At 49.6% G+C, this 25,396-nt stretch overlaps 1 protein-coding gene across 1 annotated transcript in view; it reads left to right on the top strand.

Moving 5' to 3' along the window:
- The first annotated feature begins 7,005 nt into the window (after positions 1 to 7,005).
- The window catches only part of SHB (SH2 domain containing adaptor protein B), a 138,950-nt gene continuing 120,559 nt past the window's right edge, over positions 7,006 to 25,396 (top strand). The window contains exon 1 of the mRNA XM_086415963.1: positions 7,006 to 8,353. Within this exon, the coding sequence (XP_086272089.1) occupies positions 7,643 to 8,353 (711 nt within the window). The 5' untranslated portion in view covers positions 7,006 to 7,642. The remainder of the gene's footprint in view (positions 8,354 to 25,396) is intronic.

The raw sequence follows: 25,396 nt of genomic DNA, 5'->3' as shown, positions 1-25,396 counted from the left end.
GCCTGCCGGGGCTTGTGGGCTATACTTTAGTCTTCCCCGGCAGCAGAAAAATGCTGTCCTGGTCTGAATCATCACTTGCTTCTTAACACAAAGCAAAACCAGCAGTCCTTCCCCACCTCCTCCGGGTGAGCTCAGCTCTGGCCTGCCCTGGCCCTGGCTCCTTGCAGAAGCAGTGCCTGAGTCTAACCAGCCCTGGAGCTATCCTTGTGTCTCAAGGCCTCCCTGGGACCCGGACTGACCTCCGGCCTCTCTGACCCTGTCTGGTTCTTTTCTGTCACACTTTTTGCTTCCTCGTTGTCCACAGGCTCCAAGCCTCTTCTCCCTGACCCAGAATTTTATGCCCTCAGACTTCTCCGGCCCACTGATGGCATTTCCTGGCCCAACCTGACATGCTGCCAGGTGTGGTAGCCTCCAAGACTGCTGTCATACCAAAGTTTGAGACTGAAACAGTCACTGTATTTGGTAGGTTGCAAACGCCATAATTTAGGCTGCAATTGCCAGAGCTCAGGCAGTTTCTCCATTAAGATGCATCACTGCAAAGCAATTCAACTAATTCAGTTTCCTAGCACCCACTTGCTGATCAGGTGCCCTACTGTCATCAAAGGAACTTTTGAACTGGCTCTAAAACTTCAGTTACAGCAGAGGTCCTGGAGGGCTTGCTGTGCCACAACACCCAGTTTCTGATTCTGAAGTTCTGCAAATCAGAGTTTGTATTTCTAATAGGTTCTCAGGTGAGGCTCATGCTGGTCCAAGGACGTCAGCCTTTTTTTTTTTTTTTGGCTGCCTTGGGTCTTTATTGCAGCACGTGGGCTTTCTCTGGTTGCAGTGCATAGGGTTAGTTGCCTTGTGTAATGTGGGATCTTAGTTCCCTAACCAGGGATCTAAAATGTCTCTGCTGCATTGGAAGGTGGATTCTTAACCACTGGACCACCAGAAAAGCTCCAGGGACCTCATTTTAAGAAACCTTGCTCCAGTTCAGTGGTTTTCAAACTCGGTTGTACGTTGGACTCGTCTGGGGAGTTAAAAAAAAGATAGACTAATGCCTGAGTTCACCCTCAGAATTCTGATTTAACTGGTCTGAAATATAGACATTGTCAGTGGAGCTTCCCTGGTGGCTCAGTGGTAAAGAATTTGCCTGTAAAGCGGGAGAAGCATAGATTCAGGAATCGGGTAGATTCCCTGAAGGAAATGGCAGTATTCTTTGTTTGGAAAATCCCACGGACAGAAGAGCCTGGCAGGCTACAGTCTATGGGGTCGCAAAAGAGTCAGACACGACATAGGGACTAAACAACAGCAGATTGGACATCAGGCACTGTATAAGATTTGTAGGTGATTCTATTCAGCATGAGTTGAGAAGTCTGCTCTGGTCCATTTCATCAGTAGAGGCTGCACTAGGCATGGGGAGCCCCCTTTATCTTCTGTGGGCACACTTATCTCAGATCACCAGATAAAATATAGAACACTCAGTTAAATTTGGGGCTTCCCCTGTGGCTCAGATGGTAAAGAATCTGCCTGCAATGCTGGAGACCCAGGTTCAATCCCTGGGTCAGGAAGCTCCCCTGGAGAAGGGAATGGCAACCCACTTCAATATTCTTGCCTGAGGAATTCCATGGGACAGAGAAGCCTGGTGGGTTACAGTCAATGGGATCACAAAGAGTCTTCAGACACAACTGAGTGACTTTCATTTCACAGTTAAATTTTAATTCTAAATAAACAATAAATAATATTTTACTATAGGAGTATTCCAAATATCGCATAGATGTCCATTTTTGTGATTGTTATTTTGTTTTTTTCTAATTCTGGCAACTCTGCCCTTAGATGCTCCATGACACAGAATGAGAAACAATGATCTGCCAGCTTCCATTGTATAAATAGTAACACCAAGGCCCCAGAGGTCATATAGGAAGTCAGAAGAGAGCCAGCCTAAGAAATCAGGAGTCTTGACCTCCATCTAGAATTCTTTTCCTTCCATCACACTGAACTGTGCTAAAGACATTTACACCCTTCTCTTGTTAGGGGGTTATTACCAGTTGCCTAGAGGTGACTTCAAAGGGTTGAGTCTGATTTATGTCCTCTCTGCTACTGTCCCAGTCTTCACCTACACCCCCCTTTCTACTGCTGCAGATACCACAGAGGCTGTCCCGGGGTATAGTCATTCTCAGGGCATGTCACTAATGGCCATCTCAGGGAGGAAGCGGGCTGGAAGTGGTCCCGGCCAGATACAGCTATGAGCGAGAGACCATAATTGGGTAACACAAGGACAAGTGGGATTTGGCACAGGCAAACAACAGGCAGAGAACGTTGGGAGAGGCCCACTTAATTCAGAGACATTTGGAATTAGTTGTAAATTCTCTGGGAAGAGATCAAGGCAGCGGCGTAAACAGCTCAATTAAACTGTCGGCTCAATGTTCAATGCGCAGTAATGGTCAAAACACAGCCTTTAATCTAGATACAGAGGATTATCTTTCACCCAGGAATGAGATTCCTAAGATTAGTTGTACCTGAGGTGGAGAGAACAACAGAGCCGGCTCAGCGACACCACGGACAGGCTTGTGTGTCAGGATGACTGGGACTTGTGTGGAAAGGGCTACCTGGACTCCACAACCTTCCTGGAGGCCCCTGCAGATGCTGGGAAAACAGGGACGAATCTCGTTCTGCTTCCTCCAAGGAGGAGACATCATCTGGGAACAGAACACTCCAGCATTTTTGCTTTAAAAATGCAGCAAGTCAGACATGCTCCCACCTCCAGACCAAAGCCCAAGCCAGGAGCACCAGGACTGAGGCAGAGAGATGATGTACTTTTAGCCCTCTGCCATTCTACCCGCCACAATCAACCACTCACGTTCATTCATTCATTCCGCAAATATTTATCACAAGTCTACTTGTGTCAGACCCTGTTCTGGACACGGAAGTTATACAGAGAACAAAAAGCAAAGATGCCTTCCCCATTGTGGGGGAAAATAAAGAATAAACAAGAAAGGTACATCAAATATGTTGTATGTGAGAAGGGAATGAGTAATACTCAGAAAAATAAAGCAGAGATGAGGATAGAAAGTGTTGAGTGGGGACAACTCTGGATATGGTACCTAGGGGAGGTCTCACAGCAACTGTCATTTAAATAAAGACCAGAAGGGAGCAAATGTTGAACCAGGGGCCAGCTGGAGGAAGCATTCCAGGCAGAGATGTAGTGCAAAGGCCCAACCTGAGAGAGGTTCAAGAAATATCAAAGAGGCTGCCTGTTTGGGGCAAGAGAGAGGACAGTAGAAGATGAAGTCAGGAATTTAAGAGAACTAGGTCATCTGAGGTCTTATGGGCCACTATAAGGATTTTGACATTTATTCTTAGGGAAATGGGGATTTGATGAGAGGTTTGAGGGGAGGACTTTCCCAATGGCTCAGCGGGTCAAGAATGCCTGCATGCAAGAGACATGGGTTTAATCCTTGGGTTGGGAAGATCCCCTGGAGAAGGAAAAGGCAACCCACTCCACTATTCTTGCCTGGGAAATCACACAGACAGAGGAGCCTGGTGGGCTACAGTCATGGAGTTGCAAAGAGTTGGACATGACTGAGCACATAAACTCATTACTCATTGAAGAGAAGAGAGATATAATCAGATTCATTTTTTTATACATTTTTAAATTTTAATATTTATTTAAATATTTAATATTTAAATTTTAATATTTATTTTTATTTACTTATTTGACTGTGCCAAGTCTTAGTTGCAGCATGCAGGATCTTTTAGTTACTGCATGTGGGATCCCTGACCAGGGATCAAACCCAGGCTCCCTGCATTGGGAGTATGGAGTCTTAGCCAATGGGCCACCAGGGAACTCCCCAGATTCATTTTTAATGGGATTACTGGCTGCTGTTCTGAGAAAGAAACAGGGAAATGGGTGAGAGATACTTGCAATGATTTGGTCAAGAGATAAAGGAGTTGGACCAGGATGGAAGCAGTGGAGGTGGTAAAACATGGTAGGATTCTGCATATTCTTTGCTGATGGTTGGATGGAGCAGGAGTAAAAAAAAAAAAGGTGTCAAGAATGACAGGGATTTGTTTCAGATGTTCACTGAGGATTCATGACTCTGGAATCCATGCTTCTAGCTCAGACTCCTGGGCTGGTACACAGCAACATTTGATGAAATGAACTGAAAAAGTAGAAGAATCTGTTGGGTTGGTGGCACCATTTTTCCAGGCCTTTACCAATGGCAGAGCACACCTCCAGATATTGATGGTGCAGAGAAAACTGAGAAATTGAAACAGGGCAGAAACAGAAACAGGAACATACCCAACCCCTCCAATAAGAATATTGGGGACAAGGAGGCAGGCAGGGGGATTTAAAGGACAAAAGGACAAGAATGACAAGCATAGGGTTAAATTTGTGATACCAAAGAGACTGGGTGTCAATCCCAGTCGTGCCTCCTGATTCAATCTCTTCTCTTCATTGGTCCCAGGTTTCTCCCTGTGAAATGGGGTCACTGGCTTTCTAAAAAGAGTCTATCTAGCTTAACCATCTGTAGTGCTCTGATCCTTTTCTTACAAGTTCCCCTCTCCTCTAGCCATTTGACACAGTACTTCTCCAACATCATATTTCAGGAAATTTTCTGTTTCTTTTCACAGTGATTATTTCTGACTCTGAGTTTTGTAAGATGTCGCTATTAGTTCCCAAAGAAAAACACCCATGTGGTTTTTTTTGCCTGCTTGAAATAAATACTACTTTAGGCCAGTTACCCCATCTGTAAACTGGGAATAATACCAGATTGTAGGGATGCTGAGGAGGGTTAATTATATACAGAATGTGTAGGGGCTAAGCAGATACACAAGTGCTCTGGAAGTTTTTGGCATAATACTATAGCATTACAATAATTTTGGCTTGCAAATTATACCCCAGCAGAGACATCACATGGAAAAGTGGGTCTGACCCCATGGCCCACTGAAAGTGAAATGGAAAAAATAAGTTGTGAAATATAACTTCTCTTCCTAAACTTTTGGAAAAGGCAGAGATAATTCTTCCATATGCAACCCACATGCACGGAACAAGTTTCTAGATCCTGGAGAAGCCTGTCTTGCCCAGGGTGGCCTGGCCTGTTGCCAGCATCTGACCATTCCTCCCTCCTAAACCTGGAAGCAGAGATAGGAAGGGAGGGAGTAGGAGAGGATTTGTGGTTGGTTGAAAGCTGGGATTCACAGTGAGGATATCCTCACCTTTCAGGTTTTCTCTTCGAGCTTCCCTTACTTGCAGGATAATTAAGTGCTTATAAAGTAGAGGAATGATTTAAAGGGTAATTTGAGATAGTTAAATCTAGGGACATTTAAAATAAACATTTTAGTCCAGGTCAACTTCTGGGTCCTCCCACCATCCCCAGACACCATACACACACATCCTACATCCTAGATTATTTCCTATGAAATTCCAAATAAGTAGATCTCAGGCAATGAAGGGGCTGTGTAGTTGGTAATATATGGCTGTGTGTCATATATTGGGTTTGTAAAATTTAACTGGCTCATAGATGATTATAGTCCTGTCTCACCAGAGGGAAGAGTGAATAGCCTGATCCTGAAGGGACAGTTTGCCGTCAATTCCATTGGATTACTGTGGGTGGCCGAGTGGACAGAGCTCAGGCTTCAGAGTAAGATCCCAGTTGGACTCCTGGTTTTGCCACTTCCCCACTGTGGCCTTAGGCAGGGGAAGAGGCCCTACCTACCCAAGAGCCTCAAACTGCGAGTTTGACCTCCACCTCCAGTCCTGGCCAGAGAAGCCACTGACCTTGCTCCCTGCCCTAAAAGGTCCTGCTTTTCCTGCAGGATACAGGAAACAGATTTCCCCAAAGCCCATCTGTAATATGCAGGTTGCAAGTGGAGATAATGATTTGGACTATCATCCTAATAAATCAGCATTCTTTGAGAATTTCTCAGTCTTACACCTTAACTGTATGTCATAGTCTGGGGCTTGATCAGCCAAATTCAAAGGAGCACCGGCTCTAGAGGCAGTTAACTCTTTTGTCTCCACAGAACATATGCTCCTCTCAGGAAAAGCCTTCCTGAGCGAACTGTGCTCCTCCCTCAGCCTCAGTTTCCTCATTTTAATAATCAGAGGACGATCTTAAATTGCAAAGTAGAGACGAGTGGAAATGACACAATTTTGGCACCACCAGACCAGGAACTGACATCCAGACCCACCTGAGTAACCTTCTTCCGAGCCTCAATTTCTCCATCAGTAAAATGAGGGCCCTGGATTAAATGGAGTGTTGCTAGCTCCTACAATTTTAGGCATTAAACATTCCCACAGCTAGCTCTGCCAGGTTGACACTGATCAGGGTAAAAGCCAAGACTTCCTCAGAGGTGAAAAGGTAAGCAAACATTCCGATCTCCCCTTAGCTTGGCTTTCCAATTGTTGAGGGGCCAGGCCCCTGCAGACGATCCAGGTCGCATTCGTCGTCCGGATGGCTAAAGCGCTCATTTGCATAAATAATCCTCCGATGGTCTGGCACAGAGGGTTGAACCGAAGTCTTCGTCCGTTTAAGCAGAAAATAGACACCCTGTTCCTAAGGGTCTCGGCACCACATTTCCTTTAAGAGGGTCACGCCGTAGACTAAAAATGCCCCTTGTCCCCTAAAGTGGGGATCCCTGGAGAACACAACGCTCGGGTGCCGGGGTGGGGAAGGTTTGGCTTCTACGCGCTGCAGGTTTAGGCTGGCAATCTCTCGCCCAAGGCGGTGGCGGGCTGCAAGCGAGGCGGGGCCGGCTGCGCCGCGGGACCCCGGCGCCCTGAGGCGCGACCCGGGGGCTGGCGCCGAGGCGGCCGCAGGAGGTGGCGCGTGCTGAAGGGGAGAGCTGCTGCTGTCCAGAACCGGGGCGCTAGAGGGCGGGGCCAGGGCCGAGGTCTGGCTGCCGGGCGCGTGGGGGTGGGCGGGGCGGGGTCTGAGAGGGCGGGCTGGGGGCGGGGCGCGCGCGGGCCCGGAGAGGGCGGGGCCGCGGGGCGGGGCGGGCTCTGGCGGCCCGAGTGTCACACACGCGGCGGTTCGGGAGGCGGCGACAGCGGCAGCGGCAGGCGCCGCCGGGACGGGCACGGGCGCGCGGGCTCGGGCGGGCGCCGGCTGCCTCCCTCCCTCCATCGCTCGCTTGCTCTCCGGCCCGATTGCTCGCCGGCCGAGGGCCGAGCTCGCTCCAGCGCTCAGGGGAAGGAAGAAGTCGGGGCGGGGGGGGTGCCGAGGACCCCGACAAGTTCCAGCAGCAGCCGCGGATTCCGGCCGAGGCGGAGGCTGCGGTTCCGACGGGACAGGAGCGCGCTCCGTGGCAGAGCGCACGGCCAGAGCGTCTGAGGAGCGGGGGGTCGCCCGGGCCTTTCGCTATCCGTGGGGCCGCGGCGGGGATCCCATGAGACGCGCCCGCAAGGGGCAGGAGATCCAAAGCCCCGGCGGCGCGCGGCGGAGGCGGAGGGCGGTGCTGCAGCTGCCGGAGCCGGGGAGCGGCCGGCAGGAGGCAGCGGAGAGAACTTGAACTTGGCGTCGGGAGCGGGCGCCCCGGACGCCCCTCGCTGGGGCCGGGGCCGGGGCGCCAAGGGACCTGGGCGGCATCGCTGCCCCCCGAATGGCCGCGGCGGCGGACCCGGCTCCCGCGCCGCGGCCCTAGGCGGCCTCTCGCCATGGCCAAGTGGCTGAACAAGTACTTCAGCTTGGGCAACAGCAAGACCAAGAGCCCCCCGCAACCGCCGCGGCCCGACTACCGCGAGCAGCGACGCCGAGGCGAGCGGCCCTCGCAGCCCCCCCAGGCCGTGCCGCAGGCCCCCGCGGCTGCCTCCGCGTCCTGCGGTACCGCCGCCGCCTCCTGCTTCTCGGCCTCGTCGGGATCGCTGCCCGACGACAGCGGTAGCACGAGCGACCTGATCCGCGCCTACCGCGCACAGAAGGAGCGCGACTTTGAGGACCCCTACAACGGGCCCGGCTCGTCGCTGCGCAAATTGCGCGCCATGTGCCGCCTGGACTACTGCGGCGGCGGGGAACCGGGTGGGAGCCAGCGCGCCTTTTCCGCTTCGTCCGCGTCGGGCGCCGCGGGCTGCTGCTGCGCCTCCTCCGGCGCGGGCGCCGCCGCGTCCTCGTCCTCGTCCTCTGGCTCCCCGCACCTCTACCGCAGCAGCAGCGAGCGGCGGCCCGCCACCCCGGCCGAAGTGCGCTACATCTCCCCGAAGCATCGCCTTATTAAGGTGGAGAGCGCCGCGGGCTGTGCCGGGGACCCCCCAGGGGGCGCCTGCTCCGGCGGCCGTACCTGGAGCCCAACGGCCTGCGGAGGCAAGAAACTGCTCAACAAGTGCGGCGCCTCGGCCGCGGAGGAGAGCGGTGCCGGCAAGAAGGACAAGGTAAGGCGCCCTTGGCCTCAGTAGAGGTTCCAGAGCCACTGTGCGCACGGGGAAACTGAGGCACCGCTCTAGTTTCGAGTTCCTACATCCACTTCGGGCTAGGACCCGAGGTCAGGCCTCCCACGATGCTACCAAATCCTGCCTCCTTGCACGCGCTTTGTCCCCAGTCATTGGCCTCCTGACACAGCCTCTTAACGCTGCTGCTCCCCGAAGGTCCTCAATCTGAACCCACAGCCAGGTGCCCTCTTTGGAAGTATCCTGACCAGAGAGCTCTCTGCCCAGCCTGGTCCAAGAAACAGCCAACCAGCCCCTCGAGGAGGAAAGTCAGAGAGTCAGAGCCCTTACGTATTTAAAGTGTAAGTGGCTCAGTCATGTCTGACTCTGCGACCCCATGGACTGTAGCCCGCCAGGCTCCTCCGTCCATGGGATTTTCCAGGCAAGAATACTGGAGTGGGTTGCCATTTCCTTCTCCACGTATTTAGAAGAGTGTTTATTCTTGTCTACCCCCGTTCCACCCGCCCCTGACTTTATAGATGGGAACTGAGGTCTAGAGCTGGGAAGGGACCCGCCGGATATTACACATTTTCGATGGCAGATCCAGACCGGCTGTCTCTGAACGGATATATGTAAATCCCTCTAAATGCCCTGCCCTGCCCCACCCCCCGCGCCAGGTTTCCAAATGGGGCAGCCTTTTGTACTTGAGCTGTACAGCGAAACACGCCCCCCACCCCCCAACCCCCACGCGTGCTTTTCCGGTTGAAGTGCGCTGGTTTACAAGAGCGCTCCACTTCGACCTGTCAGTTCCTCCAGCCTGGCCCGGGAGGGGTCCGCCTACCAGGCCAGCTGGAAGGAGACCACCCCTCCCATCCTCATCTTCCTTCCTGACCTTACCCTTTATAGCCCCAAGGATGAGGGGGACGATTTTGTACACTCTCCTCCCTAACAGATGAGACTATCTTGATCCCCCGGACCTTTGGAGCAGTCTAGTTAATTACAGCCAGACTGGGCCCTCTCCTCCCCCTTCACACTCCTGTGACACCCTCCTTTCCCCCATAAAATAATACTTGTTCTGTCTACTTCTGGTGGAAGGCAGTGCTTTCATTACATCTGAGGCCCAGTGCCCTGTGATGGCTATCAGACTGCTGTCCCTCTCCTTCCCCGGCACCGCCCTGCTTTCTCCCAAAGGTAAACTTTTCACCCAGATGTGGGCTGGGGGAAACTGATAGAGTCTGCGTTTTTTTTAGGACTGGATTTCCAGACAGGAGGGAGACAGGCCCCTACTTCCCAGATGGTGCTTGGGAAGGGAACTTTTTGTTTTCCAGGCAGGAGAAGTAAACTGGTGCCCCTCCTGAATTTTTCTGCCTGACTTCCTCTCCCCAGGGTCCCAGGTCCCCCTAGCATACCTCCTGCTGGGTCTGTTGAAGGCAGCATGGGTAACTTATGGATTCCACTTCCCTCTGGGGCCAGTCTGGGGATGCATCTGCATGGACTCTGGGCTTCCTAAGCACTTGGGGTGCCACACCTAAATGACAAGAGCTAGGAGCTGGGTGGCCACCTTGGTGCTGCCTTGGGGGCAGAGGAGGTTTCCCTGGGAGCCCCCAGGATTATGGGTTTGTGGTCCATCTGTAAGGGAAACAGCAGAGAGGCTCCCTGCTGCCTTCTGTGTGGCCCAGGCTTGGCTAGGTGCTGATCTGGGAGAACCTGGAGTCTCTGAAAATGGAAGGATAGCCTAGCCTCTCTCCAGAGAGATCCCACCATTCCCTTGTTATTCCATGACCACCTCCCAGGTGGGCAAATCTCCTTTCTCTCCTGCTGCTTGTGGTTCTGCCTACTCACTAGAATCTTTCTTTATGGTTTTCAAAACTTTAGTAAATGTTTTTTCCTAACTATAAATAAGACTATTTCAAATACTGAGGAACACTAAGTTTAATAGCTGGAGTGTTAAGTGTGTTGAAAACTTGGCTTTGTTCCACCAGATGTTTCTTACAGTTCTTCTTTGCTCCCCTCTGCTGGGCCCTGGAGCAGGGTCCAGTGACTACTGTGGTTCAGGCTGCGGTGTACATGATGAGTGCTGTGATGGCAGAGCTTAATGGGAGGTGGCCAGGGAGGACCACTGTTATGGTTGGCTGCAGAAGAGAACCTGCTTTAGGGGATTGAAGGTAAAGGCCTTGTGGCAGGAATTGAAAGGTTAGAGTTGGGCAGGACCCCAGAGGGGCAGGAGGTCCCAGGTCGGGGAGAACCTTGTAACCTAAGCACAGCAAGGAGATTTAGCTGTTGAATCATATGAGCAGATATGGTTTCTTTAAAAAAGATCTCTCTGGAGTGCACTTCACCTACTAGATTGTGACTTTGAGCCCTTTGATCTTTTAAGAGGTTGTTGCCATCTTCAGAGTCAGAGGGATTGCAACTGCCAGATATTCTTTCTAGCGAGTAAGAGGAAGAAACAGGGAGGGTCATACTATGCAGTGGTTCTCAAACCAGCACCTGGAGGACTGGTTAAAACACATGGGGCCTGAGAAGGTGTATCTTTAACAAATTCTCAGGTGATCTTTTGCAGCTGATCCTGGGACCACACCTACGCAACAGTGGCTTCATAACCCTCCCTCTGGGTCTTCTGGTTGGAGCTGCTTTGGGATGCAGAGACTCCGGGTGCCCTCTTCATCTCTGATCTCTGTGGAGCTGCCACCTAGTCCCGGGCCAATACCTACCCTGTGTTCCTGGTCAAGCAGCCAGGCAGTAGCCTGGTTTTCACATTATTTGCAGCCAGACAGCTTTTGGAAGCCAGGGACACTGCAGGTCCAGCCCTGAACACACTAGAGTCCACCTTCTGCCCCTCACCCATGGATCCAGGAAAACGTACTTCCAGCCCACTTAATCTCTGGCCCAGCTTCCTCTTATCAGTTGTTAGGGAATAGAACAAGTACCCATAGGGCTGTTGAATGCCCCAGCTGTGTGGGGACCTGTGTTTTAATATCAGCCTATGTTGGGAAGTTACTGTGGCGTGGGACTAGGAGCTGTGTCCACAAATCCTCCTTTCAGGGCCTCCATTGCCACCTCCCACCCACCTTTATCTTGGGGGCCCTTCTGCCCCCCTCAGTACCTGTGCCCCCTTCTGACACTGTTCTCCTAGGTGAATCCCGGGGCACATGCACACCTGGCTACATATACCCTGCTACCAGCCAGTCTCCAGTTTAGGGTAGTTTCCCTTTTAGAATCACGTGGAAGAGAGTCTGTTTTCAATTTAACCAGCTTTTACCCAGCACATATTTTGCACTCAGAGATCTCTCAGTACAAGGACAAGCTAGGAGGAAGGAATAAAGGCTGCAAAAAGACTTGGCAGTAATTTTTGGCCTAAGCCTCTGAAGGTTGCTGACACCCGTCACCTTTTCATCATTTGTTTCCCAGTGTTTTTGTCTTTGGGAATTTAGTGAGATCTTCACCTAGGAGGCAGCTTTGAGTTGGATCTAGGGATGGAAGTGGAATTTCAGCGCAAGGAAAGGCTGACTGCAGCCTATGGGAGCCCTTAGGTGTATGTGCTGTGTACATGCATCTGTGTGTGCATGCATGTATGTCTGTGTGTTGGTGTGTGTGTGCATGTACATATATAAAACCTTAATGTGGAGAGTGTTTTTGGAAATGAAAGCTTCCTTGCAGTGGGCCTCACTTGGGAAATGAGAGATGACAGTGTGAGATAGGTGGAGGCCTGAGTTTGGACCCCACAGGGAAAGCCTGGAAGACTGTTGAATCAGGAAAAGAATAGACTCAGAGCCATGGTTGAGGAGCATCCCAGGCTGGGGTTGATGGGTTTGGAGTTGGGAGGCAATTACAATATAGTCCCAGTGAGAGACAGTGAGGACTTGAGCTCCTGGAAAGAAAATACAAAACTTTAGTAGGTGGAAATATTATTCCCTCAGGTTGTCTTTATAAAAAAAAATAATGATGACAAAGAGGCCAGTAACTTGGCAGATCTCCTTATGTGCAGCCAGACAAGTGTTATCCACTTAGGTTTTCTGCTGAAGTCTTGTTTCTTTTATCATAATTAAGTAAATGTTTCTACTGCAACTGAGAAAGTCGAGATGCACCATGACATCAGTTTCCCAAGTTTAAATACATGCCGATGTGTACCAACACTTTGTATTTTGTCAGCATCCACAGAGTTGAGTTAAATAACATGCTTCCAAAGAAATAAATAATATCATGTTCAAATTTTTTTTTTTTTAAATACTCAGGAACAGTTTCTGAGCAGCATACGAGGCAGGGAGGACCTCACAGAGAATAAGTGGTGGCGAGTTGAGGGAAGCTTCTCAGTCTGCAGTTGAACATGAGCTTTTTAAGGTCTAGTCTGGGAGACAGTTGGGTAATAAGGCAGTGTCACAGCATGAGGCATGCCAGAACAGCAGTGTGTGCAGAGGGCTGAGAGGAATTTACAACTCTCTCTATGAATTCAAGGAGGGCTTTCATGAGGTGGTGGCATTTGAGCTTCTCCAGGTAGAAGCTGGTGCCAAGAGAATGGATGGAGGCTCTGAAAGGTGGGTGTGGTGGGGGAATTGTAGAGAGAGGTTGGAGCTGCGAAACAAGAGAATGTCTCATGTATCTTTTGGAGGAGTTGGGAATTGGGGTCTTTGTGTCCTTTTCACATCAAATCATTGATGTGTAGCTTCATTGAAGCCAGGGTGAAGCATGAGCTGAGAGTCATTTTCCATTTGGTTAATAGCCACATTCTCCAGTTCTTAGAAAGTAATTGATTGAAAAAGTAAGGACCAAGCTTGGTAGCTGTGGTTTGGCTTGGAACACTTTGAAGTCCTGTCCCTTGAAAGTAGTATGAGAGAAATGCTGCATATCAGATCCAGTTTTTCCCATCGATTCCTCAGAAAAGAAATATATTCTCCAGGCTTCAGGCTGACCACTTAATTGATCATTTAATCTTCACAGTCACCCTAGAAGGGGTTTAGGTACTGTATCTGTTAGCTATCACTGCATCACAAGTTACTCCAAAGTCGGTGGTTGTAAACCAGAGGTTAGCAAAAGAATCAGTTAGTGAGTAATTTTAGCTTGTAAGCCAGACAGCCCCCATCACAACTATTCAACTCTGCCATTGTAGCTTGAAAGCATACAGACAATATATAAACTAAAGATTATAGCTGTGTTCCAATAAAACTTTATTAACAAAAATAGGCAGCTGGCCTGTGGTCTGCAATTTCCAACCCCTGATTTAAATGTTAAGTCTTTATTATTATCCATGAACCCACAAGTCAACTGAGTAGTTTTTCTGGCCTCAGTTGGCTCACTCAGGCATCTATGGTCAGTGTGGAGTGGGTATGTAGCCCTGCCAGTCCTAGCTGGGCTGTCTTACGTGTTTGGTTTAGGATGGCCTTGGCTGCCTCAGTTCGGCTCTGTTCCATGTGATCTCTCATCTTCCAGCAAGTTAGCCTTGTTCATATGATAGTGGCAGGGTTCCAAGAAATTGCAGAAGCCCATACAGTTTCTTGAAGTTAGAAACTGGCCTACTGTTCCTTCTGCTGCTTTCTGTTGACCAAAGCAAGTTATAAGGCCAGTCAGTATTCAGGGAGAGAAGGGAAGCTGTGAAGTCCTGTGGCAGAGGGTAGGGATACAGGCGGGCCATTAATCAGGGAGTTTAGTGCTATTGCTCTACCATGGGTACTATTGCCCCATTTCACAGATAAAGAAACTGAGGCTTAGAGGTATTGATTTGCTTAATGTCACAAAACTAAGTGACAGGGCCAGGATTACACCTGTTCCGTCTGAATTACAAGCCTGTATGCTTTTTATCAATTTGTTCAACTCCTTTCAGTGATTTAGATAGAGATAGTAAAGCTCTGATATTTACTGAAATGTGCATTGTATGTCTCCTCTTCCCCTTAATGTTCCTCTTCTTATACCACCCCCTCCCAATTCCCATCTCTTTCAGTCTGGGCTTTGGTGGTCCCCAAAGGGGCCCCTGAGCCAGCTTTTCTCTCCCCTTCCCTCATCTCACTCTGAGTTCCCTAAATGAGATGTTAATGCAGCACCCGAGTTATTTCATAGAGAAATTCCATGCTCAGAGTTGGCACTTCCCAAGGGACAGCTGCACAAAACGTGTGTCTTGTAACTGTCATGTCTTCTCAATGAAGGATTGGTGAGACTGCATGTGTGCTCTTTTAAGGGGAAAAAAAACCCCACAAAACCCCAATATCTTGGCCCTTGTCAACAAAGAACCTAAGTGTCCTCGAAGGAAATCAGATGACTGTCTTCTAATCTGACCACCTCAGAACATAACTGATTTCCCTAGACTTAACCCCCAAGCCTTGATATCGTCCTCTCCCCAACCCCAAAGCATTTCTGACCCATAAAGTAGGGGTTAAAAGGCAAACTTGAAAAGGTGTGTGTTCCTCTGGTCATTTGAGCAAAGCTGAACATGCCTGTGGTCAGGCGCTCCCTTGGACAGTTTCACTTGGGGTTGACTTTCTCCTCTTGGGATGGGAGAGCCAAGTGGTAGTGGCCTGTGGCAAAGGGAGAGGTCAGGCGGTGCCCTAGAAAATAAATTGGGATTTGTGGCTTTGAAGCAGAAAGCTGGGTTGCTGGCTGGCTGATGGTGGCATCTCCGCCCACTCTCTGAGCGGAGGGGCTGTTCTTGCAGGATGGAGACAGGCTGCCAGTGGTGTCTGCCACCCTGCCTGCCTTATACCTTGCTTGGCTTGTGTTGACTGGGAAATTGCCATATGCAGGCCACTGTCAGAAGCTTTGTGCGTAACAGGGACAAGCCAGGGGAGGGGTAGTGCCTGCCCACAAGTAGCTTATCTTCTGGTGAGGACACTGGGACCACACAGCTCTGTGTGGCAGTTTATCTGTAAACAGAGTGGTGTGGGTGAGCTGGGAGCCATCCTGGCACAGAAGCTGTCCTGAGCAGAGCCTTGACTCCGTGGAACTAAAGGAGAAGCAGGGTCAGGAGGAGGTTCATTTCAACTGAGGGAAGCAGGGAAGGCTTCTTGGAGGAGGAGGCACTTGAATCATGAAAGAGTAGTCACTCGAGTTGAAGGAGCGTTCCACAAGAGCAGAATTAGTCATACTGCTCACCAAAGTCCTTTGAGTAGATGCTACTGTCATTCCCCTTTTACATATGAGAGAGCTGAGGCAGAGAGGTTAAGTAACTTATCTAAGGTCACCTTGCCAGTAAATGGCAGAGGTGAGCCTTGAAACCAGATTTAGGGTCTTTGTTTTGAACCACTGTGCCATAGCACCTCAGGCTGCACAATCTCATGCCTTAATTTTCTCTGCCTTATTTGTGGCTAGACTTAAACTCTTATAAAAATCTCCTCTGTTAGCATTGTAGGACCTACAGATTCCTACATTTGCATAAGTATTCCAAAGCTTAAAAGAATCTTTCACACCCATAATTAACTTAATTGTCAGAGTCACTCTTTGAGGAAGGTGCTGTAACCCCCATTTTACAGATGGAATATTGAGGGTCCCAGAAGGAATGGAGCTTGCCCTGCCTCACAGCAGGTACTAGCCAACACAGCGGCCAGGCTGTTGACCTTGTGTTCTGAGTCTAATGCCCTTTGTGCCGGGGTGATGTGGAGATGTTTTGGCCAAAGCTCCAGTCCAGAGGAAGGGTGACAGCCTGATGGATTTCCGGTTCTTTCTGTTTTGATTCTGAAGCAAGTTATTGAGACCATTAAGGAACGTCGACAGAGGATCTTGCTTCCACAATGGAATTTTCCTTCTCTTCCTGTCTGGTATTTTCCAGTAATATTTCTATTAATGTTTCACTTTCGGAGGCACTGGCTTCCTGAGAGTTTGCGCTTTCTCAACTGATGAGCTAGGAAGAATTGAATTTTCCTCTAAATCATTCAGTTCCTTTCCATTTTCTCCAAGGGGAACTCTCTGGATTTCCCATTATGCTGTAGAGGGAGGATCTTGGAGGTGGGTTCAAGGGATGGAGCGAGAATTAGTCAGAGCCCTGGAGAATGACTCAGGCCCTGAGTTTTCCAAGCAAAACTTTAGAGTAATGGTCAGAAAGGGGTTTCCCGAGGCCAGTGAGTGGAAAAATGATTTGATAGGTGGGTGGGTTGGTGGGGAGATGGGTACTTCTGGTGCACTGCTGGGCCTTCACTTACAGGCTGGACTCCAAGTCCTCAGCTGGGCCATGAGAGGCCACGTCAGGTCCTTTCTCTTCATTCAACAGACATTGTTGAGAGTAGGTTGCTGCTGCTGCTGCTGCTGCTAAGTCACTTCTTCAGTCGTGTCCGACTCTGTGCGACCCCATGACAGCAGCCCACCAGGCTCCCCCGTCCCTGGGATTCTCCAGGCAAGAACACTGGAGCGGGTTGCCATTTCCTTCTCCAATGTAGGAAAGTGAAAAGTGAAAGTGAAGTCGCTCAGTCGTGTCCGACTCTTCGAGACCCCATGGACTGCAGCCTACCAGGCTCCTCCGTCCATGGGATTTTCCAGGCAAGAGTACTGGAGTGGGGTGCCATCGCCTTCTCCGTGAGAGTAGGTTACCTGCTGGGTATTGTTCTATTTAGATGCTGGGGCTACAGTATGGACAAAACATAAACATTCATGTTCCCCTGAGTTTGCCCTCTCAGGAGAGGATTCAAGCAAATATAGTATGTCGGGTAGAGTGTAGAGAAGAATAAATCTGGGGTGGGCCTGAGTTTGGGGTGGAGAACTGCTTTCAAATGGATGCTCAGAAGGCTTTGCTAAAGGGTGTGATGGTATGATTCACACGGCTCGCAGAGAGAAGTACATTCCAGGCAGAGTGAACAGTCAGGGCACAAGTCCAAGGCAGGAGCACGCCTGGCTGCTTCAGGGAGATCGCATGACTGAGTGGAGCAGGTGGGGAGGAAGTGGGGAGATGAGAGGTCTGAGATGAGTTGGGATGGGGAGGCTGAGAGCTTTGGGTCTTGGAGGCGCTAAAAGGGTTTCTCGCTTTAACTCTGAGTGAGATGGAAAGTCAGTGGAGGTTCTAAACAGAGCAATGACATGATCTGGCTTTTGGGGTTCAAAAGGATCACTCTGGCAGCCTCGTGGAGAATAGATAGAAGGAGACCAGCTAGAGGGCCAACTAAGGTGACCTTCAGCCACAGGAACTGGGGCGCTGGTGATAGGTGATGAGAGGAGACTGGATTCAGGACACGTCCTAAAGGGTTTCCTGACAGAGGAAGTATGAGATCTGATGGGGGAGGAGAGTCGCCGATGACTCCAGGTTTTAACTTGAGCGTTTAGAAGGATGAATTGCCATTAGCCAAGACGAATAGGACCCCGGCGGTGCAGTCACAGTCCAGCCAGAGTTGATGCAGCAAGTGAGTCCGGGATTAAGAGCCATAAATGCTCTGAAGCATAGTAGCCTCTGTCAGGGGCTGGGAAGAACCACCAGGAAGAGGAAGTCATCTGGGAGCTGGGTCCAGAGGAGGGTGCACATGGGGCATCCCAGACAGAAGGGGTCCTGTCTGCAGTGACTGAGATAGGGAAGAGAGCCCTGCTGGATTCAAGCAGCTGTGGCCAGAGCCTCCAGATTGCCTAGTGGAATTGCTCGTGATAAAAGGAGGAGGCAGGGGCTTGGGTGTAAAGGGCCACCTCTCCTGGTTGAAAATTGCCCCAATTCTCTGAACAAGGAGGCCACCTGCCGTGTTGTCTGCCTGAGCTCGGCACTGCTGCTGCGAAGTAGTTTCAGTCGTGTCCGACTCTGTGCGACCCCATAGACGGCAGCCTACTAGGCTCCCCTGTCCCTGGGATTCTCCAGGCAAGAACACTGGAGTGGGTTGCCATTTCCTTCTCCAATGAGCTCGGCACTAGGGCAGGATGACAGGGTGAATATGAGGCTGGAGCGTGCCTGTTTTGCTCAGCAGAACATTTCAATGCAGGGTAGTTGTGATTGCTGGGAAAGTTCTTTCTTGTCTGGGGCTCACCAGAACGTGGGCTATCGGGGAGAGGCAAACAGAAGTAGGAGGAATGGAACTTTCCTGGCTTCTCCAGGCCATGGCTAAATTCTAAAAATAAAAATGTCCCAAAAGTTCTTCAAAGTGAAGCTTCTCTGCTTTCTGGGACTTGCACTCTCAGAAAGCCAGACAGCCTTGTAATCCCCCCAGTGCATTCCAAAGCCATGCATGTGGTTTGGGGCCTGCGTGGCATTCTCAGAATGATGCGGCCCCTACCTGCCCTCCTGTGGGGGGCAGATGCCAGTTGCCTGTGTTCTGGGCAGTTCCTCAGAACAGTAAAGTTGGATTTTTAAAATAAATTTCAGTGGCTCAGCAGTAAAGAATCCGCCTGCATTGCAGGAGAACGTGGGTTCGATCACCGGGTTGGGACAATCCCCTGGAGAAGGAAATGGCAGCCCACTCCAGTAGTCTTGCCTGGGAAATCCCATGGATAGAGGAGTCTGGGGTCTCAAGAGTCGGACATGACCTAGTGACTAAACCACCACCAATGTTAACTGTTTTAACTCTGTGTTAACTTTTTTCTTCCCCCTTCAACAAAACTAAGACAAGGTTTGGTATAGAAAATGCAGATAAGCAAGACTAAAATAGAAACCAACTTCAGTTCTACAATTCAAAGAAACAGCTTTAACATTTCACTGTTTTTCCATTTAACCTTTTTCAGTGCTTTATGTGTGTATGTATTTTCCTTCACAAAAATCAATATTGTGTGTATCTATCTACTTTTCACTTAATGACATGGAAAGATGTCTACATTGTTTTAAACATTCAACAGCAATAATTTAATGTCTGTATAGTATTCTATTTGCCTATTTAGGCTCTTCCTAGTTTTCACTAATTTAACAGTGCTGTAATGAACATCTTTGTAACTTAATTCTTTGCATAAATAAGTCTGTGATTATTTCCCTGGGATTGATTCCCAGAGGAGAATTGAGTAGAAAGATAAACATTTTGATACAGGCTTTCAAATTGTATTCTAGAAAGGCCTTACAAGTTTTGCCTGCTTTACTGTAATGCAGTTTAGTTTAATTTGCAGCTTCTTGGGTTACTAGTGCATATGCATGTTTACCACGGGTGTCTCTTTTCCAAAACTGTGTGTTTCTATCTGTCCATCATTTCTGCCATAGGGTTTATCATTTTATTGATTTATACGAGCTCTTTGTGGATTAAGGATGGCAGTCCCTTGCCTGCCACTTAGATTGCAGGATATTTTTTACAAGTTTGTGATTTGCCATTCAGCCCTGTATCCAGTGATTGCTTTGGTTGTTTACACTGAATTATTTGTTTTCTATTCCTGGATCATTTTGATGCTTAACACCGTGTAGCCAGTGTGCTGCTTACAGAAGTTTTCTGTACTCCAGTGTACTTTCTTCTAGTACTTTGATGGTTTCTCTCTTTTTTTAACATTGACATTTTAATCTGGAGTTTGATTTCAGAGTACAAGGTAGGTAATTTTATTTTTCTGAATGACCAGTCTGTCTCTGGACATCCTCTCCTCCGTGCTTGCTCTATCAGCTCTCTGTATTTCTTCGGGTTGCCTTTTTAGATTTCAATATTTTGACTCCGTCTCAACGCTGACTGTGTTATGTTCTCATCAACTATTATGATAATGATGATTTCACCTGTCTTTATAAAATGACACTTTTCATCTGTAGATACCCGTGCACTTATTACACATTCAACTCCTGACACCTTAGGAAAGTAACCGGGTAATAGCACTTTACTTTGGGTGCTGGATCCGATGCCAGAACTTTCACTTTGGATGCCAGATCTGATGCCAGAGCTTTTCTGGGATGAGGCCAGGAAACCTTCACCTCACCTCTGTTGGAGTCAGTTTCCCCCTCAAGGACCAGGGGGCTGGCTGCCTAGATGTATTTTGGGGCAGCCACTTACTGTCTGCCCTGCCTGTGCAGCCTTATTTGAGTGTGTCCGTTTCAGCTTTTACACAGTGGTGATGTTTGTGAGAAAAGTGTATGCCATTCAGTCGTTCATGCAGCAGGCATTTTTTAGCACAGACCTTAAGTAGCCGAGCTCACACTGGAAGGATGGGGAGAACTTAAAGATGTGGCGTGGGGGGACTATATTATTTTAGTCAATTAAATTTTTTTTCACACCCACCCAACTCCAGTGCAAGTAACATGAATTTACAGAGTTCTTTCCCCACCCCCAGCCTTTTCTGTCCCCTCAACCCAGAAGTCCTTATGTCTTCAGTTAGTGAGAGAACCTTTCCCAATCTCTGTGGCATGTTCTTCTTTTCCTGGCTCAGGCCAGTGTCAGGATAATCCATTCTGCAGTGTCTGCCTTGGGGTTTGTGACATTAATGTATTGGTGTTGACAGAACAGATTAAACCCAGGAGCGTTCATGGTGAATAAATCAAGGGGAAAAAAATGCAGATTTTTGAACACGGAATAACATCTCTATGGTTCTGAGGAGTTGAGAGTATCTGCCTGATTCACTATGCTGGGTGTCACCACGTCAACAGGCTCTACCTAGACCAGCCCTGAGCCTATTAGAATCACCGGGAGAGCATTTCTCAAAAGTTTTAGTCGCTTGGGCTCCACCCCAAACTAATGACCCCACAGTTTCTGGGGACAGAACCTGGACATCAGTAGTTTTGAAAGGTCCCCCAATGATTCTGCCGTGGAGCTAAAGTTGCAAGTTACTATCCTAGACTTGGTTTGGGGTTCCCAGGGAGCTTGGAGATCACCCAGTCCAACCCTCCTACACCTGTGCCTGAAAATGTGCAGTGATGAGAGGATTTGTCACATAACCAGACACTCCTTTGCACAGCTGGGCCTTCAAGTTTTTTCTGCTATCCCCTCCAATTTAGTACAGGTTTGTTGAGTACCTGGTGTTTATGGGCACTCTGCTGGCTGACTTGTTTCTCTCTGTGGATTCTGCTATTGTTTTACTTGGGCTCTTTGAGGTCAAGCAGAACCAGTCTAACCTTATGTCTTCCACATGACGACCCTCAGATGTGTGATCGTATCTTCAAAGGCAGACGGAAGCTGCAGGCTGTACTATTTCCCCACAGAGCCGGATTCCCAGCCAGGACACCAACTGCTGAGGGCCAGTACCCTTTAGCATCACAAGTGTGGAGGGCGTTGGTGGACCCCAGTCCGGGAGCTTCCTGGGCAGGAAGTGGCAGGCCGAAGAGCGGGTTCTGAGTGGGTGGGCTGAGGTCGACACTGAGGAGTTAATCATGCCGTAGTGTGACTGAATGTGGAGCATGGTTGGATTCGATTCCCAGGTGCATTAGGAGCAGGGCAGTGGGGCGGGGGTGTTGGTGGGGGGTGGTTCTTAAGGCAAAGAGAACAATAAAGCAGCAGGCAGGAGTATGTTCCCGGGGAGCAGGGGCCAGGGGCATCTTGCCATCAGGACCTCAGTGCTGAGCAAACAGCAAGCGGAGCAGCAGCTGCCCAGGTGAGAGTGGGGTGGTGCTGGGGGCCCAGTATTCTTGGTCCGGGTTCTTCGCCTTTTGTGTAGGTAACCAGTGACACTACCCACCACAGGTGCCCGGAGCTGTTGATTCAAGCACGGCAGGACCCTAGTGATGTCTGCTGTGGCGATGTGAAATGAGTACTGGCTGTGGGGTCAGAAGTCTGGGCTAATCGTGGCTCCTGGTCTCAGAAGCTTAGTACTTTGGGACAAGTGATTAGTTTCTTCAGGCCTGGAATGCTCCATCTGTCCTGACGTGGGTGTGATAATAATAGGTGGTGTTTCCTGACTGCTCACCCTGTGCCTCGCACCTGTGGAACAGTTTCTGTGCGTGATCCTCAGGGCTGGTCTTTGAGGTGGTCCTATTAGAATCGCCTTTTTACAGATGAGGTAACATTCTGGAGATAAGGTTCAGGGGCAATACATAAGGTCATAATAAAATTATTTGTTTAAATGGCTAAGCACAATGCTTGGCGTGTGGAAAGAACTTTATGAATTCTTTGGGCCACAAACTGTTCTGGACCTGAGCCCAGCCTCAAACTCTGGGCTTCCGACACCCACAGTCAAGCTAGTGGGACTTCCCTTTCTGGCCTGGTGAGGTTGTCCTCAAAAAGTGACCCTGTCCTTGATAGTTTGTGGTTGACCCATGATTCCCTGTAGTGGGACAGTAGAAGTAATAACTACCTGGATCTACCTGGATTACCACTCCTTTCTAAGTGCTTACGAATATTAACTTACTGAACTTCGTGACACACCCCAGAATGCAAGTTCTATTAAGAGTCCCATTTTATAGATGGAGAAACTGGGGCAAACAGATGTGTTTTTTGTTTTTTTTTTATAAGTACCTTGTCATAGGTGGCATAGCTAGTAATGGGCAGAGCTGCAGATGGAGGTGTCCAGCCCAGGAAGTTAGTCTGGCTTCTGTCTGCCCATAACCTCTGTGCTACACAGTTATAGAGAACAGTGACAGAGGTCAGTTCTTGTATTATTTGGTGGTCCCAAAACCATGACACCAGACCACTTGAAAGCTGTAACTCTACTGATGATAAAGCATCTGGTTTGGGCCAGGTACTCTGCATGTGTCTTCTCAGGATAATGCTGCCAAAGGAGCATCAGAAAGACTTCATGGAGGAGGGGGCGCATGAGGCAGGCCTTCTTGGATACAGAGGATCTGGATATTTAGAGACTGGTGGATGTGAGGACTTCCTGGGAGGGGTCTTGTGAGTGGTCCACAGTGAATAAAGAAGAGGCTGTGAGAAGACAGAAAAGATACAAGAGAGAGATGAAGCCAGGTGTCAGAAAGCCTGAAGGGCTGGGCAGCAGAGTTGGGCCTATCCTCTGTGGGTAGTGAAAGATGGTGGAGCATAAGATCCGATCTCTGCTTCAGGGAGACCTATCTGTCTGCTTCTTGAAAAGTGTTAGTCGCTCAGTCGTGTCTGACTCTTTGCAACCCCATGGACTGTAGCCCACCAGGCTCCACTGTCCATGGAATCTTCCAGGCAAGAATACTGGAGTGGGTAGCCATTCCCTTCTCCAGGGGATCTTCCCAACCCAGACCCAGGGATCAAACCCGGGTCTCCTGCATTGCAGGCAGATTCTTTACCATCTGAGCCAGGGAGGTGACATTCGTATCTTAAGAAGATGAATTAGAGAGGACAGATTAGAGAGGGTGAGTGTGGGGTCTAAGGGTGGGAAGCCCTGTTACTGCTGCTAAGTCGCTTCAGTCGTGTCTGACTCTGTGTGACCCCATAGATGGCAGCCCACCAGGCTCCCCCGCCCCTGGGATTCTCCAGGCAAGAACACTGGAGTGGGTTGCCATTTCCTTCTCCAATGCATGAAAGTGAAAAGTGAAAGTGAAGTCGCTCAGTCGTGTCCGACTCTTAGCGACCCCATGGACTACAGCCTACCAGGCTCCTCCATCCATGGGATTTTCCAGGCAAGAGTACTGGAGTGGGGTGCCATTGCCTTCTCTGAAGCCCTGTTAAGAGGACATCAAATGCTTTAGGCAGAGGCAGCAAGGGCCTGGCCCCAGTCTGCATCCTTCAGCCATGAACTACTGTGACTGATGCTTCAAGGGGCTCTCAGATGACAATGGTCAATGGAAGGAAATCAACTGAGTCTAGGGAATAGAGTCTTTGAATCACTGTCATCAGTAGCTGGGATGTGCCCTCTGTGGAGTTTGTAAATAACCCAGGCCAGCAGAGTGTTTGTGCACATTCTGTCAGAGTCAAATGGGTTGTGCGTCCCGGGGCCTGGGTCAGGAACAGAGGTGCATCTCCACGCATGCCTTTCCAGAAAGTTGGGTGGGTAGAGATCTTATATGAACCAGGCAGCACCTCAGCTACTTGTTGAGGGAAGTTGTGCATGGTGAAGGAGGTAGGGGAGTGCTCAGTGTTTGTTCTGGGGCACTGCAGAGCTAGTCACCTGACCTTGAAACCAAAATTCAGCTCTCCCATCTGATGGCAGCCCCTGAGGGGAGGGGTTGCGGGGGAGCTGGAGGCATCCCAGGATGTCCAGGCAAACACTATAGCAGGTCAAAGGAGCCACAGTAAAGCTGCTGCTGGTTCAGTTAGAGCCTTTAGAAGAAAGGAATGCAAAAGGGACACGGGAGCACCAGCACTCTGGCTGCCGCTGGGATGCTGACCTTCAGAGGACGTCCCCCATGGGAGGAGATCTGAGAAGCAGTAAGTGCTCAGGAGCCTTTGAGTTCCTGGGGGGAAGAAACATTAGCCTTGTTGAAGATGAAGATGTTGCTGGTCTCAGTTGAAGGGCCCCCTGAGGATCCCTGGCCAATTCCTCTCTCATTCACTGCTGAATCTGAGGGCCCCTCTGGCCCAGAACATGCTTCCCAATTCCCGAAGAGATGCTTTGTAAATAAGATCTAGGAATAATGTGCCATCAGGCCAGCTCAGGGGGCTCTTGCCACATGCTTGGGGCACACGCTTGGGGAATTCAGCTGTCACTCGGCTCCTGCTCACTGAACTTCTGCAGGGCTCAGGATCCGTCTGAAAGCCATCTGTGGCGTGACTGTGAAGTGACAAGATGGTGGGAATCGGTGTCATCACTTCCGAATCACCCGCAGGACAGCTGACAACACTGTCAAGGCCCGGATCAGACGTGCAGGCCTTGGGCCTGGCGTTGCCAAAGTGCAGAGCCCCACCCCAGGCCTGTGTCTGGGGTCGAATTTTGTCTGCACCCTCGATTCTGGTTCTTTATCACACACAGACTGAGGCAGAAGTGAGCCTGATTTTTAAAAAGCTGAGGAACTCTTTTCCATCCAGGCAAACCCTTTGTATTCAGAGTCCTTTAAATGATCAGACATGAAACCTCCAGAGAAAGCAGAAATTGCATAGTGACAGCTTACAGAGGAGCCCTGGATAAGGAGTTTGGAAGTAAGAAATCAGTGGATGGGAGTGAGGGAACATTCTTCATGTTTTTTTTTTTTTTCCGTTGGAAAGTACTGGGCTTCCCTGGTGGCTGAGTGGTAAAGAATCCACCTGCCAATGCAGGAGACAAGGATTTGATCCCTTGATTGGGAACATCCCCTGAAGAAGGAAATGACAACCCACTCCAGTATTCTTGCCTGGGAAATCCTATAGACAGAGGAGCCCGGTGGACTGCAGTCCATGTTGTCACAAAAGAGTAGGACATGACTTAGTGACTAAA

The sequence above is a fragment of the Bos grunniens genome, chromosome 8, assembly GCF_055505025.1.
Source record: "Bos grunniens cultivar Pamir isolate PY7600 chromosome 8, Bosgru_T2T1.0, whole genome shotgun sequence".
Lineage (NCBI taxonomy): Eukaryota > Metazoa > Chordata > Mammalia > Artiodactyla > Bovidae > Bos > Bos grunniens.
This window is presented reverse-complemented; position numbering and strand designations above follow the sequence as displayed.